This window comes from Podarcis liolepis, assembly GCF_965112155.1.
Source record: "Podarcis liolepis genome assembly, chromosome: 14".
NCBI lineage: Eukaryota > Metazoa > Chordata > Lepidosauria > Squamata > Lacertidae > Podarcis > Podarcis liolepis.
Genome location: NC_139569.1, coordinates 1669888 through 1688016, shown reverse-complemented (window position 1 = coordinate 1688016; position 18129 = coordinate 1669888). Strand labels below are relative to the sequence as shown.

The 18129-nt window shown below is 46.0% G+C and overlaps 1 protein-coding gene across 2 annotated transcripts in view; it reads left to right on the top strand.

The window, feature by feature from the left end:
- Positions 1-693: 693 nt before the first annotated feature.
- The window catches only part of ADCY9 (adenylate cyclase 9), a 28401-nt gene continuing 10965 nt past the window's right edge, over positions 694-18129 (top strand). Inside the window, exons 1-9 of one of the 2 annotated variants that reach the window (XM_083474683.1) lie at positions 694-2611; positions 5215-5387; positions 9886-9990; positions 10992-11107; positions 12926-13028; positions 14768-14976; positions 15507-15666; positions 16462-16610; positions 17044-17085. In XM_083474683.1, the coding sequence (XP_083330809.1) occupies positions 727-2611; positions 5215-5387; positions 9886-9990; positions 10992-11107; positions 12926-13028; positions 14768-14976; positions 15507-15666; positions 16462-16610; positions 17044-17085 (2942 nt within the window). In that variant the 5' untranslated portion in view covers positions 694-726. Of the gene's footprint in view, positions 2612-5214; positions 5388-9885; positions 9991-10889; positions 11108-12925; positions 13029-14767; positions 14977-15506; positions 15667-16461; positions 16611-17043; positions 17086-18129 lie in introns of both variants that reach the window. The other variant, XM_083474682.1, reaches the window with a different exon arrangement.

Below are 18129 nucleotides of genomic sequence, written 5' to 3'. Positions count from 1 at the left end.
CTTTTTAAAAATAAAAAATAAAAAAGCTCATGATATATCAGGGAGAGACGGGGTCTTCGTGAGGGTGGCCCCCTTGCCTTTCTCCCGCCACCTAATTTTCCTCACGAGAAACCGCAGGGGGGGGAGGGGCGCTGAGGCGAGGGAGGAGACGAAAGGCGGGAAACTTGGCCGCACAAGACAAGCGTGCGCCTGCGCGCCATGTCGCGGGCGCTTGCGCAGTGGGCAGCGAGGCTTCTGGTCACGGATTCTTCGCCGCCGCGCGCGCCCCGCCGGGGTCTCTCCTGTGCGCGCGCGCGAGTCCCCGCCCCCCTCGGCCACGGCTTCCCCGCCTCCCTCCCGAGCGCGCCTGCGCTGAGCCGCGCGCCTCAGTGACAGCCGCCTCCGCCCTCGCCCTGCTGCTACTGCTGCTGCTTGTGGTGGTTCTTCTTCCCGAGGGCGGCCGAGCCGGCGCCGCGGCCTGTGAGGCGCTTCCAGGGAGGCGGGCGATGCGGCCGAGCGGCCCGCCGTGAGGGAGGCGCGGCCCTGGCGCAGCGCCATGCGGCGGGGCCCGGAGCGGCCTGGCGGGAGCCCGAGCAGCGCGGTCTTGGGCGGCACCCAGAACCCCGGCAGCGGAGGCGGCGCGGGCGGCGGAGGAGGCGGCGGAGGCGAAGGCGGCCCGAGCGGCGGGTCGGGCCCGCGCTGAGAGCCGCTGCCTAGGGAGAAGGGCGCGCTCGGAGGGCCGCGGCCATGGCCTCGTCGTCGGCGTCGCCGCCCTCGGGCTCGTCGGCGCACCAGCAGCTCCTGCAGCAGCAGCCTCAACCCCAGCGGCGCCGGCGGAGCACCGAGGTGAGCTGCGACTCGAGCGGCAGCGGCGGCGGCGGCAGCGTCACGGTGAGGATCTGCGCCCGGAGCCCCCCGGGGGCCCAGCCGGCCAAGGCCAGCATCTCCTCCTCCAGCGGCAGCAGCTCGGGAGACGCGGCGGCGGCGGCGGCAGCGGCCAGGAGGGCCCAGGCGGCGGCGGGCGGAGGGAGAGGCGGCCGGGGCAAGAAGCGAGACAAGGGCGGCGGCGGCGGCGGCGGCGCCTTCGGCCTGGGCCTGGGCCTCGGGCTGGGCCTGGGCTCCCGGCGGCGCTCGACGCGGCTCCCGCAGCTGTTCGAGCGCGCCTCGGCGCAGTGGTGGAACCCCACGTTCGACTCGAGCAACCTGGAGGAGGCCTGCCGGGAGCGCTGCTTCCCGCAGACGCGGCGCCGCTTCCGCTACGCGCTCTCGTACCTGGGCGCGGCGGGGCTGCTGTGGGGCGTCTACTTCGCGCTGCGGCTGGGCCCCCCCGGCGGAGAAGGGCGGCGGCGGCGGCAGGCCCCCTTCGTGGCGCCCGCGCTGGCCTTCCTGGCCGCCTGCCTCGCCTTCTTCGCCTTCACCTTCACGCGCGCCTACGGGCGCCACCCGGCGCGCACCTCGCTGGCCCTCGTGCTGCTCGTCTTCGCCATCACGCTGGCGCCGCAGCTGCAGGCGCTGGGTCCCCCGGCGGCGGAGGGGGGCCTGGACGAGTGGGGGGCTCCCGCCGGGCCCTCGCCGCCGTTGGGGCCCTGCCTGTCGCAGGTGGGCAGCTTCTCCATGTGCATCGAGGTGCTGCTGCTGCTCTACACCGTCATGCACCTGCCCCTCTACCTGAGCTTCTTGCTGGGCCTCTCCTACTCGGTCCTCTTCGAGACTTTCGGCTACTACTTCCGCGAGGAGAGCTGCTTCTCGCCCTTTGGGGAGCGCCTCCTGGCCTGGGACCTGCTCAGCAAAGCCCTGCTGCACGTGTGCATCCACGCCACCGGCATCCACCTCTTCATCATGTCCGAAGTCCGGTCCAGAAGCACCTTCCTGAAAGTGGGGCAGTCCATCATGCACGGCAAAGACCTGGAGGTGGAAAAGGCCCTCAAGGAGAGGATGATCCATTCCGTCATGCCCAGGATTATTGCCGACGACCTGATGAAGCAGGGGGACGACGAAAGCGAGAACTCTGTGAAGCGCCACTCCACCTCCAGCCCCAAAAACAAAAAGAAAAAGCCTTCTATACAGAAAAACCCCATCATATTCCGTCCTTTTAAAATGCAGCAGATAGAACAAGTCAGTATTTTGTTTGCGGATATTGTGGGCTTCACAAAAATGAGTGCCAACAAATCTGCGCATGCTCTGGTGGGACTCTTGAACGATCTCTTTGGTCGCTTTGACCGCCTGTGCGAGGACACAAAATGTGAGAAGATAAGCACTTTGGGGGACTGTTACTACTGCGTGGCAGGGTGCCCTGAGCCCCGAGAGGACCATGCTTATTGCTGCATCGAGATGGGGCTGGGCATGATTAAAGCCATTGAGCAGTTTTGTCAGGAAAAGAAAGAGATGGTGAACATGAGGGTTGGTGTTCACACTGGGACGGTCCTGTGTGGCATTCTGGGGATGAGAAGGTTCAAGTTCGATGTGTGGTCCAATGACGTCAACTTGGCCAACCTTATGGAGCAACTGGGCGTGGCAGGAAAGGTCCATATTTCAGAAGCTACTGCAAAATACTTAGATGACCGCTATGAAATGGAGGATGGAAAGGTGACTGAGCGTGTTGGTCAGAGTGTGGTTGTAGACCAGCTTAAAGGTATATATATACGTGTGTGTGTCTAAAATGAACTGGTATACTTCAATACTTTCCTCCCATAGTTTCTTATGCTTGTTGTGCTGACATGGGCAAGTCTGGACACATCAAGTACAACATCTGAGATTCAGAGTTTTAGTTTTGAGGTTGTCCTTGCTGATTCTTCAAGGAATGAAAGATAAGGTATTTGATGTCATATGCTTGGCGGTTGCAATGCTTTCTGATTTTAGAACTGATTATTTTAAAGGGCACTTTTAATGTTGTATTTTAATCCTGCCAGATATTTTATAGTTCATATACTTTCATATAGTCTGAACTTAGGGTGATTGGGTTTCAAGTGATTCATAGGCTTCTAGAAAAAAATATGACGTTCAGAAAAAAACTTTGTCTTCAGGCTGAGGAGCAGACTGTAGACACCTCATATTAAGGCAGATTTGCTTTTTGGTTTCTCCAGAAAAATACCGCTATTTGGTGAGTTGTAATGGTTAGAACTTGACTTACAAAGTACTAGCCTATTTTGTTGAAGCTACAAAATAGATTTGAGGTACCCAGTTACAAATCTGTTCTTTAGAGAACTTGTGGCAGTTTGACAAATACTTTAGGGAAAAGGCATATATTTTAATGAATTTCAAATAGAAGTCAGAACTTAAAAGAATATGTGTTAGATGCTCCTCCGAAAACAGTCTAATAATGTTTTGTTTCAGGTACTTTGTACTGTATTTATGAGTCTGGAGAACAGATGAAAGAGCTGAATGTGATCCAAAATGAAGTATTTGATACTGTTTTAATAAATAGTCAGTTTTAGAAACCATAGGCAAGAGCAGAGTGCACTGGAAGGGAGACAGCTAAGTGTGAGTAACAGATGGGGCATGGAGCATAAAATGACATAAAATATGCAAAGCTAAAGCTTCCTCAAGACAGCTTGGAAAATGTCTCCATCTTTCCTCCTCTTGAGTTTTCTTAGCATGGTGAAATTTAAAAGGCAGAAAGTTTAAATGTAGTAATGGACTCAGCCTTCCTTCCTTGACAGCAGATGAAGGGTACCAGTAATTGTTATCTGTATAAATTGTTTTGAATTTCAAACTGTCATTTGACCTCGACCAAGTCAGCTGCGTTTGGGCAACCTGATTTTTGAAGAAAAGAAGGTCTGTTCTGTTTATTCTGTAGCTCCCAGAAGTGTACAAGATATGCTGCACCCTAGGACAGCAAGGCTAATTTATATTTGTTTATTATATTATCTATTTCTTTATAACATTTATAGTCTGTGTTTCCAGTACAGAATACTCCTAGGTCAGTAGTTGCAAATACAGTATTAACAATTTAATAGTGAAATCTCTCTCTCTCGCTCTCTCTTTTTAAAGAAAAAGGGTTTCTGGCTCTTCCCAATGTGTTAGAAAGCCTTTGATGTGAATGACTACCACAAAGTGCCTACTTGCTGTTTTAGCAGTACACTTAAGCATTTAACAAAGATAAGACATAATTAGAAGATTTTCTTATGTCTATCCTGCAGAGGAGCATTGTGCTGTGTAAAGAGAAGCCTTTGTTTTCTGCAGCGACACACTTAACACTGAATGGATGTTTCACTTGCATATACTGGATAATTTCAGTTAAAAACCTGATTTTATGGGTACTTCTAAATTGGGTTAAGCTTTGTATAGTGTTATTGAAAATATGATAAACATATGCAGGTAATTAATGTGGTTATGTCACTCTCATGGCTTTTATTTAGATTCAGCTCAGTTTAGTGAAAGAGGGATTAAAGTATGCAGGAATGAGCTTTGAATACTGTTAGTATACTAGATGTACTAGATACAGGAGTCTTTGTTGCTGCAGTTAACTATCATAGGTTCCCCTCTGGAAAATGAATTCAACAGGGCTTCTGTTTAAGATGTGCATAGAGTTGCAGCCTTGGAAATGTTGAAGGGGTCTTAACTTGAGTGGTGGTGGGTCAGCTTTGTGTCCTGAAGGACTTCTGTGTGTACACAAGCCATTCTGCTTACTGCTAAATGTTTTTGACACCATGTTTGCTGTAGGAAGATAATCTGCAGGCCATTAGGCTGTACCTCATTGCTAAACTGGTGGGGAGGGGGGCAGAGTCCTGCTAGCATTCAGCTAGACGAGAAAAGTCTTACAATTATTCAGATGCTGCAGTGCAGTAGTCCTTGGTGCAGGATTCCCACTCTTCATAACATGTAAAGTGTGTGTGTGTGTGTGTTGTTTTTTTTAAGCAAACATTCACACTTGCCAATGAAATCAAGTGCTTCTGCGTGGGACAGAAATGCCTACAGTATTCAAAAATTGTAAAATATTGCGGCCCTGTATTGTATAAGCCTATTCTTGCCTTTCTTTTTATTGTGAGGGATTAGGAAGGCAGGAAAAGGGAAACAAAAGTCTGTTAAGAGCAGTAGATGAAATGTCTTTTTGTTGCCACAGGATGGGCCTGACTGTTCCCAAGAGGAGAAGTGAGCCATGGGAATAGCTGGCTGCTGTGGTTTGCCTAGTCATAGTGGAGTGCACATTTGAGAGAGGGGTTCTGCAAACAAGTGGGGAGGAGGGATAGTAGTGGAAGAATGGTTTCAGCTTTGTTAACTGTAATTTTCCTGTAGGTTTGAAAACATACCTGATTTCTGGTTTGAAAGTGAAGGAGCCCCCCTGCAGCTGCTCACAGATGCTGCTTCCAGGTCTAGAAGCAGGAGACAGAAGCAAGTTACAGGGAACCTCATCAGCAGAGAATGTTGGCAACTTAGCAAAAGGTTTCAGACAGTTGGAAAAAAACAAGGTTTGTCAAATGTATTCTTCAAACTTCTAAGGGTTTTTAATCAGAAACTTGTTTGAGAAGCTTTCATTGGGGACGTTAAATAGCCACTTGGGTGGTTGGAGTAGAACTAGGAACATGCACCACTGAATCCTTGAAGAAGGAGCAACAGAAAGATTTCATTCTTCATTTTATTGCTTATGAAGCCCTAAAATGAGAGAGGAACCATACTGGGTGATAATAGCTAAAGTGGAGGGTTGGCTGCGAGAGACCCGGTTCAAATTCCCATTCTGCCATGAAGCTCCCCAGGTGGACAGTTCTCCATATCTCAGTGCAACCTCCCTCACCGCAGCAGTGTTAGTGCGGAAATGCTGCTTTGAGTTCCTCGGAGCAGGTGGCAAATGGAACAAGGGGGTGGCAGGGAACTCTTGTTCTCGGGTCCTGATCCTTAAGTACGATTTGTGGCTTCAGATCCCCAAATGTATGTGGGAAGAGACACTTCTTAGCTGTTCGCAATTTGGTGTGCTCTTCCAAGCAATTGTCCCTAGTGCAATATTTGTTCCAGCTAACCAGTCACTTTTCAAGGTTGCTTTTCTGATATCTGCATGGGAAAAATAACTGATTGAAATTTTTGTGTGTGTGTTGCTTACAAAGTAAAGCAGGTGACAGAGCAGAGACCTTTTGGTTTTGTTTTAGCATAAAAGCATTCTTTAGCTTAAATGCTGTGATGGTAGAGAAACAAGAGTCCACTGATTCTAATGCCTGCCTTAATCATACCACTTAAACTTTCTCATAAAATTGTCAATAAATGTATCAAAAGCTTGAAAAAGGAGGCCTCTGCCTCAAGGAGCTTGTGAGGAGGAGGAGGAGGAGGGGATGTCTGTTTCATTAAGCCAAAGCACATGCAAACTGAACTGAAGCATTGTGTAAGGAATAAACTATATATTATTCTTAATTTGCAATATATATTAACATTTTTAATATAAAAAATACTGTATACTGGAGATTGGGTTCCCCACCCCTATACTGTTAACTACCCTGGCACCCTTTGGAGAGAAAGGGTGGGATATAAGTTTTTTTATTTGATAACTAAAAACAATTGTGTGTTGGCAGGAGCTGATGGGAGCTGTAATAAAAACATCTGGGGTGCACCTTGCTGGTTAAAGGGTGTTCCAGAGCCATTTTGAGTGCAGTCAGTAGCCCTGAGAGGCTTAGGTACAAATCCCATATTCTTTGCTCTGTAGATACTTGGTTCATCTTGGCCCGTATAAGCCTTCACAGGGTGGTGGGAGGGGTGAATAAATGAGATGTCAGGTTGCTATCAGCCTTGAGTTTGAGATGTAGGTAGGATGAACATGCCGTCAGTATCAACTGATGCATTTGTAGTTTTTAATTCATAGCAAGTCTGTTAAATATTTTCCTCATCCCTTTAGGCTATGGTTCTTTATGTGATTGTGTGTTTTCAGTAAAAAAAGGATATGATTATTTTCATCTGCAATTGCAGATGAAATATTAAGGATTATGACAGCGTTGCTGTCCTTCAAATTTATAATGAATCTTGAATAAGGTATTTAAGTATAGCCCTGGAGTGTCAGAGACAGCTGTACACCATATAGAGCTTCACCCTGTATCTATGTCACATTAATGGATTGCTTCCTGGGGGTCATAATCCTCAGGAATTTAAAACATTCATAGAATTGTAGTGTTGGAAGGGATCCCAAAGGTCATCTATTCCAACCCCCTGCAATGCAGGAATCTCAATATATACGTTATTACCATTAAACTTATTTCCAGCGGTTGGATTGTGCTAAAAAAAGGTTTCAATCAATGGAAGTCAAATTATCAACACAGGGAAGGTGCTTTTAATGGTTGATCTCTCAGAAATCAGCTTTTACTTCCAAATCTTATGTATTGAAATTCGAACACAAATTATTTCTGTGCGGCAAAGGGTTGCAACAAAATGCATCACTTTAAGTGCCCAGCCCTGAATTGGTCCAGGAAAACCCCACGATTGTGCAAAACAGGTGGGGTGGGGGAGCCATGCTTGTTGCAGTATTATGAGGCATTTCAGTTTTTGAATGCTGAAGCCTGTGTATATATGAGCCACAGGACAGGCTGTGGGGAGCAGGGGAAGGGACTGAAAAAGAGAAATCTAATAATTGATTTTGGGACCTATCAGAAATTTGGAGTGGGTTGATAACCCTTCCACAAGGGCAACATTGATGGTCTGGAAGAAACAGAAGTTCAATATCATATGAATAAGGACTTGTCTACACGAATAGAAAACCTGTATCAGTAGAGAGGATTGCCACTTCACATTAACTGGGTCCATTTGCACCAACTGCATTATTTTATAGCAAACCAAGTTACTAGAGAAACTGGGCCTCACTCATGTGAAGCATCTTATTTTGGAGAATGAGCATTCAACACAAGGCTTTGCCTCTGAAATGTGTACTTTACTGTAAGTGACCTCCTTGGCTCTTTCTATCTATGGGACCAGCACGGGTGGCCGGGCCTGGTGAACTTTTAATTCCTTACACCTATGGTTATGATTCGTGGGTTCCTACTTGGTTTTATTTTGATTTTAAATGTGATTCGAATTGTATTTTAAACTAATGGCTTGATTTTGTGTTTTTAATGTATTATATATTTGGTGTTAGCCGCCCTAAACCCGATCTCGGCTGGGGAGGTCAGGGTATAAATAAATGTTATTTATTATTATTATTATTATTATTATTATTATTATTATTAAATGAAAAAATCATTTGGCTCATTGAAGAACTAACAGGAAGAATGGCATAGGGCAATCTATACAGGGATAACAGCCTCTGAAGTCAACTTCTGCAATAGTTGGTGTCCTCATTGAAATACGATACCACTGTAGGCGGTACCAGGGGTGGGTTTGAATTGTTGGAGGGGTTGAGAACTAAGAGGCTCATTCATACCTGTCTCTTGGGAGTGTCTGAAGATTGTCCCTTATTGGACCATGGTTTTCAAAGAAGTTGGTGTTGGCGCAAAGCAAAATGTAGCACTCCTGACAGCTGATACATTTAAATATTTGTCGGGGTGGGGAATGAAGTTGTAATGTACAAATTTTTACTTTCATTTATGTTAATAGCTGCACAGATCAAAAGTGCAGGAAAATGACAGATGAACTAGCATTTGAAGTATAGTTCCGCAGACTCTGGAACTTTGCCCTGGCAGAGAAATTAACATTTAACATAAAAGTGGCCAAAGTCAAGGTTAAATCAATGAATTATTATGTTACCATTTTCAGAGTACATCAGTGTGCAGGCAGGCATTAGATATGTCAAATGCATTCCTTAAACTCTGTGATAAACTCAGTTGCCTTACCCAGAAATGAAATATTGGAGACTGGGCAATAATTGGCCATAATCTTCGGGTCCAGCCATATTTTTTTAAGAAGCTGTATAATAACAGCTGCTTTAAGGGTTTCAAGGAAGTATGACAGTATGCCATGCAACAAACATTTGGGGCCTTTCCAAATCAACTTGTTGATACACCACAACCAATTTGACACTCCGGTCGATGGAGGTTTTATATTATAAAATGCGAAATAACTTCATCACTTGAGAGTCCATTCCTTCACTGGTTTTGAGGTTTTATGCTTCTGATATTTTATATCCAAACCTTGCTTAAACAATAAATCACTTGAATAGCCTGGGGCTTCTGTAATGGTTGCCTGACTGGGATGGTTTCTATAAACCACGGATGGTGTAACCTATGACACCCCCCTTCCCATCAAATGTTGTTGGACTCCAACTCCCTTCAGTCTCTGCCCACATGGCTAATGTTTAGGGGTGATGGGAGTTGTAGTCCAGCCATATCTGGGGGGCCACTGCTTTCCTGCCCCTGCTATAAATCATTGCAGCCAGTGTGTGTGTGTGTGTGTGTGTGTGTGTTGTGCTTTTCTGAACAAGTACACCTTGTGAGGAAGGGGCTCTTGATACTGTGTGTCAACTGAGATCTTCCTCCTGCTCCCTTCTGGTGAGCTGGAAGGCGGGATATAAAAATAAGATAAATGATGAATTAGAGCTGCTTCTCTATCTTTTATGGACTATGTTTTCAGCTTTAACATTCTGTATCTGTGGCCGTGAGAACTAGAATATCTCTCTCTCTCTCTCTCTCTCTCTCTCTCTCTCTCTCTTTAAGATGGCATTTCCATTATTCCAAACAGATTATCTAAGTACAAGTGCATTCACTGTATTTTTGTTTAATTATAGTTAGGCTTCCATTAAGTGGTTATAGCTTTTCTCATATGTGATACTACTTTCCTTTACACTCAAGTGATTTTAATTCTATTCCCAAATATTCAAGGAAGGAAAAAGAACAACTAAGTGTGATGTGCAACCTGTTGGCAACATCCCATGGACTGCATTTGAGAAACCTTTTGCCAAGAATCCTGAAATTTATACAGATTGGACATGCTAAGATTTGCAATGTCAGTGCTATTTAAAAGAGACACATTAATCTTGCAGTGTTTTTCTCTTTTGGCTTCCAGACATGCCCTTCATGTAATACTACATTGGCATCTGCTTCTGCTGCAAGTATAGAGGAAGGAGCTATCCAAAATGGGGGCCAGGATGAACATAAAAACAGCACAAAGGTAACACTAATTTATCAGCTTGCATTCTTCTCTAGCTCCCCTGCCCCATTCATGTGGTAAGTCCAAGATTTGGAAACTCACTTAGGGTAGTCTCAAGAGAAAACTGACTTAACCACTGGCGTACAGAATTCCATTCTCAGAACTGATCTGTATACTTCCAGAAGTTGTGCTTGGGTGCTTCAACCTGATGTGGTGTAACACATTAGAGCCAGCAACAAAGTTCCATGACTAGCCTTATCTAGCTTCCTCCAATCCATGTCTGTAGAAGAGTAAAATTAAAAAAAAAGAACCAATGCTGGCCCAGGTATCAGATAAAGGGTGGCATAGGAATTTAATGAGTAAATAATAAATTGTAAAATAATGTTTGATCATGCCACTGATTTTGTGTGGAGCCAGTGTGCCTTAATTGCATAAGAGGCCAATACATCTTGTACTCAGATCCCCGTGGACATCACTAGCTAGTTTGGGGCAAAAAGTGCAGGTTGCACAGTGCTGTGAAAATCTTCGATAGTATTACATAAGTTTTACATAGAGATACATTGAAATTAATGAACATGGCTAAGTTAGGTCCATAAATTTCAGTAGCTCTACGCTGCATAAAATTTAGTTGAATACCATCCCTTCTGTTTCAGACAAGGGACTTTGACTTTCAAAACAAATAATGTGCATAAAAATAATTTGCACTGTAAAAATATCCGGAAATTTTCTTCTGTCTTAAATGTTTGGTTCTGTTTACAAACATGAAAATTGTTGAAAAATGAAAGCTTGTAGGCTTTCTCACTCCAAATTATAAACTGAGCTGAGGCAGTTTTTCTGTCAAAATTTCTTGAGGATGAACAATAGAATGGCACGATCACTCTGTCTCTTTGTGCTTTTGCCCCTCCTTTGATCTGAATCAGGGCCCTGGAGGATGCAGTCCAAAGTCCCAGAATGGTCTTCTAAGTCCTCCACAAGAGGAGAAGCTGAGCAACAGCCAAACATCCCTTTATGAAATGTTGCAGGAGAAAGGAAGATGGGTTGGCGTGAGCTTGGACCAGTCACCACTTCTGCCACTGCGCTTCAAAAACATCAGGGAGAAAACGGACGCTCACTTTGTTGATGTGATAAAAGAAGACAGGTGAGAAGGATGGATGGGGTGGGGGGAATCCCAGCTTCACATACACACTGGTGGGGTCTGAACCAGCAGCAACTGAACAAGAAAGGGGTATTGATCTCGTGGTGGATAGCTCAGTGGAAATATGGACCCAGTGCAGTGCATGGTAGCTGTGAAAAAAGCAAAATCCATGTTGGGGATCGTTAGGAAAGGGACTGGAAATTAAACTGCTGGTATGTTACTGCTGTCATACAACTCTGCAGTGCAACCACACTCGGAGTGCTGCTTGTCGTTCTTGCCACCTCACCTCAGAAACAATGACTGTAGAGCTGGAAAAGGGTCAGAAAAGGGCAATCGGAGTGATCAAGGGAAAGTTTGCAACATATGGTGCTTTTTAGTTTACCATTACAGAGGTACATAAGATTATGCATTGTGTAGAGAAACTGGGTGGACTTAAGTTTTCCCCAACCTCCCGTACGAAAACCCAGTAGAGTCATCACACAGCACACACTTAAACTGGATTTCACTACCAGTTGAATACCAGTTGCTGTGAAACAACATTGGGGAGAGGGCCCTCGTGTTCTCCTTTTGGCCCCTGTGGGAAATGGGATGTTGGATTAAATAGCAGATAGCACACAGTCCAGCAGGTAGCACACATTTAAACCAGGGTTCTTCACATGTTCTTAAATAACTAGTCACAGTTTTTAAATAAATATTTTCAGGAGGCGACTGAGATTTGTCTAAGCAGCGCCTTGTTAGGTGGGCAGTTGGCCATGAGCATTCAAGCCCCAGCAAAGCAGCTGGTCTCTCCAGGGGTTTTGGTGTTTCTCCCCTGCTTTGACCAGGGCACCCTAGTGGGCACTGCAGCACCTCTGACACCTGGTGTGATGGGGTGGCTGTGAGCATGAGTTGGGAGCAAAGTAGTTCCCAGTTCTAAATTCATGTTCTGCATTAACTTGCTGGGTTACTCACCTCTCAGCCTTTGTCCTCCATCTGCATGTGTGGATAATAACACTGGGCTACCTTATATGGGTGTTGCAAAGATGGTATGCAACATCTTAATCTTCCAGTAAGTTCTGCCATTTCTGCATACCCCAACAGTTTGTGCAAATTGGGTTTACATTTTGCCGCACAGGCTTGCTCCCCATCTTAGTGTAAATGGAAATTATTATTCTGCCGCCCATCTGACTGGGTTGCCCCAGGCCCTCTGGGCAGCTTCCAACAAATTAAAACACAATAAGTCTATGCACGAAGGAAGTAACATGCCACCTCATAACTTGCAGGACGTTAGTGCCATCCGTGGTGAGACTTTGAATCTGTAAATTGTGCAAGTGATGTGTGCAGTCCTTGGGGACGACATTTCCCATATAGAAGGGGGGGTTGTCTCAGAAGTCGAGTTATTTGCAAGACATAGGTGGATCACTCTGCTGTTATGCCTCACCGTAATTGTAGCTCCGCTGGAGGCTGGTAGTCCAACCACCTTCAAGGCCAGACTCTCCCTCAGCCAGTCCCTCCCTGCCTGCTTTCTTACTTCACAGTCCAGCAGGTAGCACACACTGTCAGCTTCTTCTTCCTCCTCCTCCTCCTCCTCCTCCTCTGTCTCAGTGTTGCTGTTACACAATCCAGTAGGGGGGAGGATAGGGACAAAATTAGAATTGGCTCTGTCTACCTTCTGGAAATATTCTGAGCACTGCCTTCCTTCCTTGTGGAGACACAGATACTGAATAGTGAGAGACTAAGAGCAGTTGCTCAACCAAGAAGTAACCTGGAAATGGGACATTAGGAATTGTTTCTTCAAATGATAACTGTGCAGAAGTAAACTCTTTTCCATTCTTCCTCTAGCTTGATGAAAGACTATTTTTTTAAGCCGCCCATTAACAGACTGAGCCTGAACTTCCTGGATCAGGAATTGGAGATGAACTATAGGAGCAGCTATCAAGAAGAGGTGTGTTTGTGTGTGTTGTGTATTGTGTATGTTCTGGTTGTCTCTGAGAAGCAAACTAATGAAGTGCTAATTTTTCATTTTTCACTGAAAAGTAGTCCTGGAGTGTTGCGTTTTGTGGAGGAAGGGGTGCTTTATCATTGTCCTCTGCTCTTAATCTCACCCAGCCTGGTTGCTTTTCTCCCAGGGTTCTGAATTCATACTTCTGAACATACATTTGGAGCTTTGTAGGAGGGGAGAGAGATGCTTTAACTCCTTCATGTCTGTGGCTTTTATGAGTTGTTTTGGAGGATGTGATGGTTTGTACTCGGTTCCTTTTTGGGCAGTTACTGAACTTGATGCCCGGATGGTTTAAGGATAGAGAACAATACGCTGTTGCAGGAACCATAGAATTGTAGAGTTGTAACGGATCCCAAGGTCCTTTGGCCACCCCCCTGCAATGCAAGAATCTCAACTAAAGAATCCATGACAGGTGGCCATCCAACCTCTGCTTAAAAACCTCCGGTGAGTCCAAGGGAATCCATTCCACCGCGGAACAGCTCTTTACTGTCAGAAAGTTCTTCCTGATGTTGAGTCGGAATCTCCTTTCTTGTAACTTGAAGCCATGGGTTCGAGTCCTACCCTGCAACAGGAGAAAATGAGCCTGCTCCATCTTTCGTGTGACAGCACCTGAACATCCTTTATTTAGGCAAAAGATAGGACAAAGGTCCATCACACTGTAAAGGTTCTCCGTCCTTAAACCATCCTGAACATGCACTGCTACCCTGGGGGAGTTTCTCAACATTCATGGGAGCGTTGCCTCTTAAATTGTTTGTAAGGTAGTTCCTAATATCCAGTCTAAATTTGCGTTGCTGATATCCCTCGTGTTTTGTTACACTATCGCCGGTTCTGGTGAATAGCCCCCTCACAGGGCCTTTTGAAGACCCCAAAGCTGCAGCTGCCCCCTGCATTCAGCACTGCAATAAGTTGCTGTTGAGAGTGTGGGATATAAGATACTGTCCGAAGGCAACTTAGCAGCTGGACTGAGTGGCCTCCCGGAAGGAGAGCGCCTAGCAATGCAGTCAGAGCTGAGGAATGCACACAGCTGAAGAACGAAAGGCAGCTGGCTGCATTTCCCAAGCTGAGAACAAGAAAGCAGGTAAGGGTGACAGTTTGGGGCAAAGTGGAGCCTAGAGGATGGAGTGTGGAGGTGCAGTAAGAGGATGGGAAGGAAGGAAGGAAGGAAAGCAAGACGGTTGAGGACAGGGACAGAGGGGGAAGCTGCTGGGAAGCTTCACTCCAGAGCGGGAGGAACAGAAATAGTACGCTTTATTTCCTTGGGTTAAAAAAATATCCTTTGTACCCTGTTATACTGAAGGAAGGCCAAAGGAGGGTAAAAAAGAGAATTTTTTAACCCAAGGAAATAAAGCATACAAATGGACAGAATTAGTGATGAGTTATTTATATGTAAAAAAAATTGTACTGTTTGTTTTATATCTGTGTTTTTAAAAAAATATTATATTGCTCTTTGTAAATAGCTTGGAGGTCTTCAGTTGAACAGGTGGTATATACATCTTATTAAATAATGTAACACCTTCCTTCTGTCTCCCACCCCCAAAAGCTCTGTCTGTGCCATCATATTTGACAGAAATGCCCACACTGGATTTGATTCTCCTTAAAAGGCAAACAAGAAAGAAAGAAGGAGGGCACCCACATATTGGTGCACTGTCTCATTCTGTTCTTTTTGCCTTTATCTGAAACAGGTTATGAGGAACACCCCCGTGAAGACCTTCGCCAGCGCTACCTTTAGTTCACTTCTGGATGTTCTGCTGTCCACAACAGTCTTCCTCATCCTCTCTGTCACCTGCTTCCTGAAGCATGGGATGGCTGCAACTCCTCCCCCGCCTGCAGCAGTGGTTGTGGTGGTCATTGCCATCCTGCTAGAGGTGCTGTCCCTTATCGTCTCCATTAGGTAAATGAGGCAGACTCTGGATCGCTCTCACAGGGCGCGTAGGATAGCAGCAGAGGCAGGGCCTGCTTCTTGGATTTGAAATGGGAATAGCTAAGAATGGAATAGAGAGTTCTGTGAGGGCCTTCGTAGCTCTGTTGTATGGAAAACAGACTCCTCCTTTCACCACTTAGAGGTGAGCCAGGACTCTCAGATTTGTACTAGTCGTCCACCCTAGGCCAGGCAAAACCCACGAGTCACTTTGGACATAATTAAACGTGTAAGGCACCCTAAAGGTGAGAACATGACAGGAAAGGGAAGAGAGCAGGATCCAGCAAAATGGCAGGGCTGCCGCTGCTGGTCTGATTAAGAGAGGAAATCAGGCATGCCAGTTCCCTACTTAGAGGCCGGCTCTGAGTGAAGTGGCTCGAGGACTGCAGCTATACAGAGAGACTTGCAAAACCATTCCCCTCCGCTTCTTTGCCTTTCTAGGCTCAGTTCTGTCATAGATAGAAGCAGCTACACTGGCTGACTTGGATATGTGTTGTTTTCAGAATGGTGTTCTTTCTGGAGGACGTCATGGCTTGCACAAAACGGTTGTTGGAGGGGATTGCCGGCTGGTTGCCGCGACACTTCATTGGTGCCGTTTGGATCTCCCTCCCCGCTGTCGCAGTCTTCTCACACTTCAGCTTGGAATTTGAAACAAACATTTATGTAAGTCATACATTGCTGAATCCCATAACTGGACTGGTTTTTCGGTGCTCCTGCTATATCCTGGGAGGAAGCAGGTAGAGGATCGAGATTGAGAACCAGAAGTTGGCTCTCTCGCTTTCTTTCTTTTTTTCAAAATTCAGTTACCAGAAACGTTGGTGGGTAGATCTTCCCTGGGTGCCCAAAAGTATGCAGGTTGCTTTCTTCCTGAGAGGAGTTGGAAGCCGTGCTGAGGGAGATGGGAAGGGAAGTGCCTAGCAGGCTAGGGCCCGCCAGTTCCAGTGAGCTGGCTATGGGGTGCTTCATTCTTCAAAGGAGAGCACTGGAGAGGCTGGCTGCATGTGAAGCCAGCATACGTTAAATGGAGTGCCAGATTTACATGTAAGCTAAACAAGCTATAGCTTAGGGCCCCACTCTCTTGGGGCCCCCCAAAAAAATTAACGGAAAAAACCTGGATGTACATTTCCAGAATATAAGATAAAAAACAAATAAAATAAAACCTACACATAGCAACAGTGTAGGTGCATAAATATAGCATATATTAAACACAATAAAGAGCAACAATTTGATGTTGACAAAGGACAGCTGGACATATAAAGGGCCCCATTACCTTCAGTAGCTTAGGGCCTCATCAAACCTATATCCGGCCCTGAAGGGAGGCATAATGACTAGTGAAATTTTGGTTTCGCGACCACAGCCATTAAAAAAAGAAAAAAAGTGGATTCCTGTGCATTTACTTAGACATCCTATTCCAATAGATCATATATGACTAATAGCTGCTGTTTCTGTTTGTTGCAGTATACCATGTTTATGTGTTCTGCAATTCTCATCACTATTGTCCAGTACTGTAACTTCTGCCAGCTCAGCTCCTGGATGAGATCATCTCTGGCCACTCTGGTTGGAGGAGTCTTGCTAGTTTTGCTGTGGGTGCCTCTGTGCCCTGACAGGTGAGCCTCTGAGGGAAAGTGGTGCTGCCTGCCTGTTGCCTGTGAGTTGGGACAGTGTCTTTTCCCCAGTGAGGGTCCTGGAGAGCATCATCAGGAAGCTGGAGTGAAATAGGTGTTCTGTCTCCCTCTTCCACCTGCAAGCAGATTCACCAGGTGTCTTTGTTGATTAGAAGTGCTGCCACTTTAGCCATCAGATGTATACTTTGACGTTTTGTGAAGTAATGTGGTTAACCTCTGGGGGGAAGGAGGTTTGAGGCTGGTGTATAACTCCGCGTCAGAATGGGTATCCAGCAGCCCAGAATGAGATTTGGAGAGTGGCAGCCAGGAGAGGTGTTTCATTTTTCTCTTTTTGAGGGGTGTTTTTTGCAACTGTTCTTTTTCCCCCTCCTCCATGCTTTTGATTTGTTGTCTGTCTCTTGTGTTTTTGTTTCAGCTCTGTGGAGGAATCATATATTGAATCAGTAAAGAACTTTAGGTAAGCATTCATTGGATTTCCTTTCGTTTCTGGCTATTACTGAGCCTGGCAGCCTTTTCCCTAAGTCTTTATATCAACCAGCAGCATTTTTAGACCTTAAACAATTGCTTTCTCCTTCTCCCCCACCCCCAGCTTATATTCACAAGGTTTTGAGAAGCTCTGGAACTCTGTATCTGAAGTCATCATGCTTTACTGCATGATAGCCATCAGGTGGATGTCTATGCCTTTCCCTTTTTGGTTTGAGCTTGGATTTGAGGTTCCTTGCGTCCTGCCCATTATTGTTTGGTGTAAGGAAAATGGAAACGGCCAAGTGGAGGATAATCATCTCCAGTTTTTACTTAGATCATTTGTAAGGTGACCAGTTCGTATTTCAGGTCAGCAGGTGCTTGGAGCCTCCAGCCTGAGATTGCCCTATCACTGTCCTAATCCACAGGCCCAAAAGAGAGCCTGTGCGAGTGGTTTGATGTAGGGATACCAAAAAAAGAATGTAAAAAATGCCAGAACAGCCAATTCTAGTGCATTTTTAGAATTCACTAGCCTGCAGCACAGCCTGCAGAGCCTTTATGCCAGGCATAGGGAAACTCGGCCCTCCAGATGTTTTTCAGACTACAGTTCCCATCATTCTTGACCACTGGTCCTGTTAGATAGGGGTGATGGGAGTTGTAGTCCCAAAACATCTGGAGGGCCGAGTTTGCCTATGCCTGCTTTATGCCATTACAGACTCCAAAACAGGAAGCGCTCATCATGACTTGGGTGCACCCTGGAAAACATTTATGCATCACTTACACAAAGCACAGCATATGTCAGTTTGGCCAGAACCTCCCATTGATGAAGGCATGGGCGGCAGGCCCCCCAGTCTTAGAATCATAGAATCATAGAGTCGGAAGAGACCACAAGGGCCATCGAGTCCAACCCCCTGCCAAGCAGGAAACACCATCAGAGCACTCCTGACATATGGTTGTCAAGCCTCTGCTTAAAGACCTCCAAAGTAGGAGACTCCACCACACTCCTTGGCAGCAAATTCCACTGTCAAACAGCTCTTAC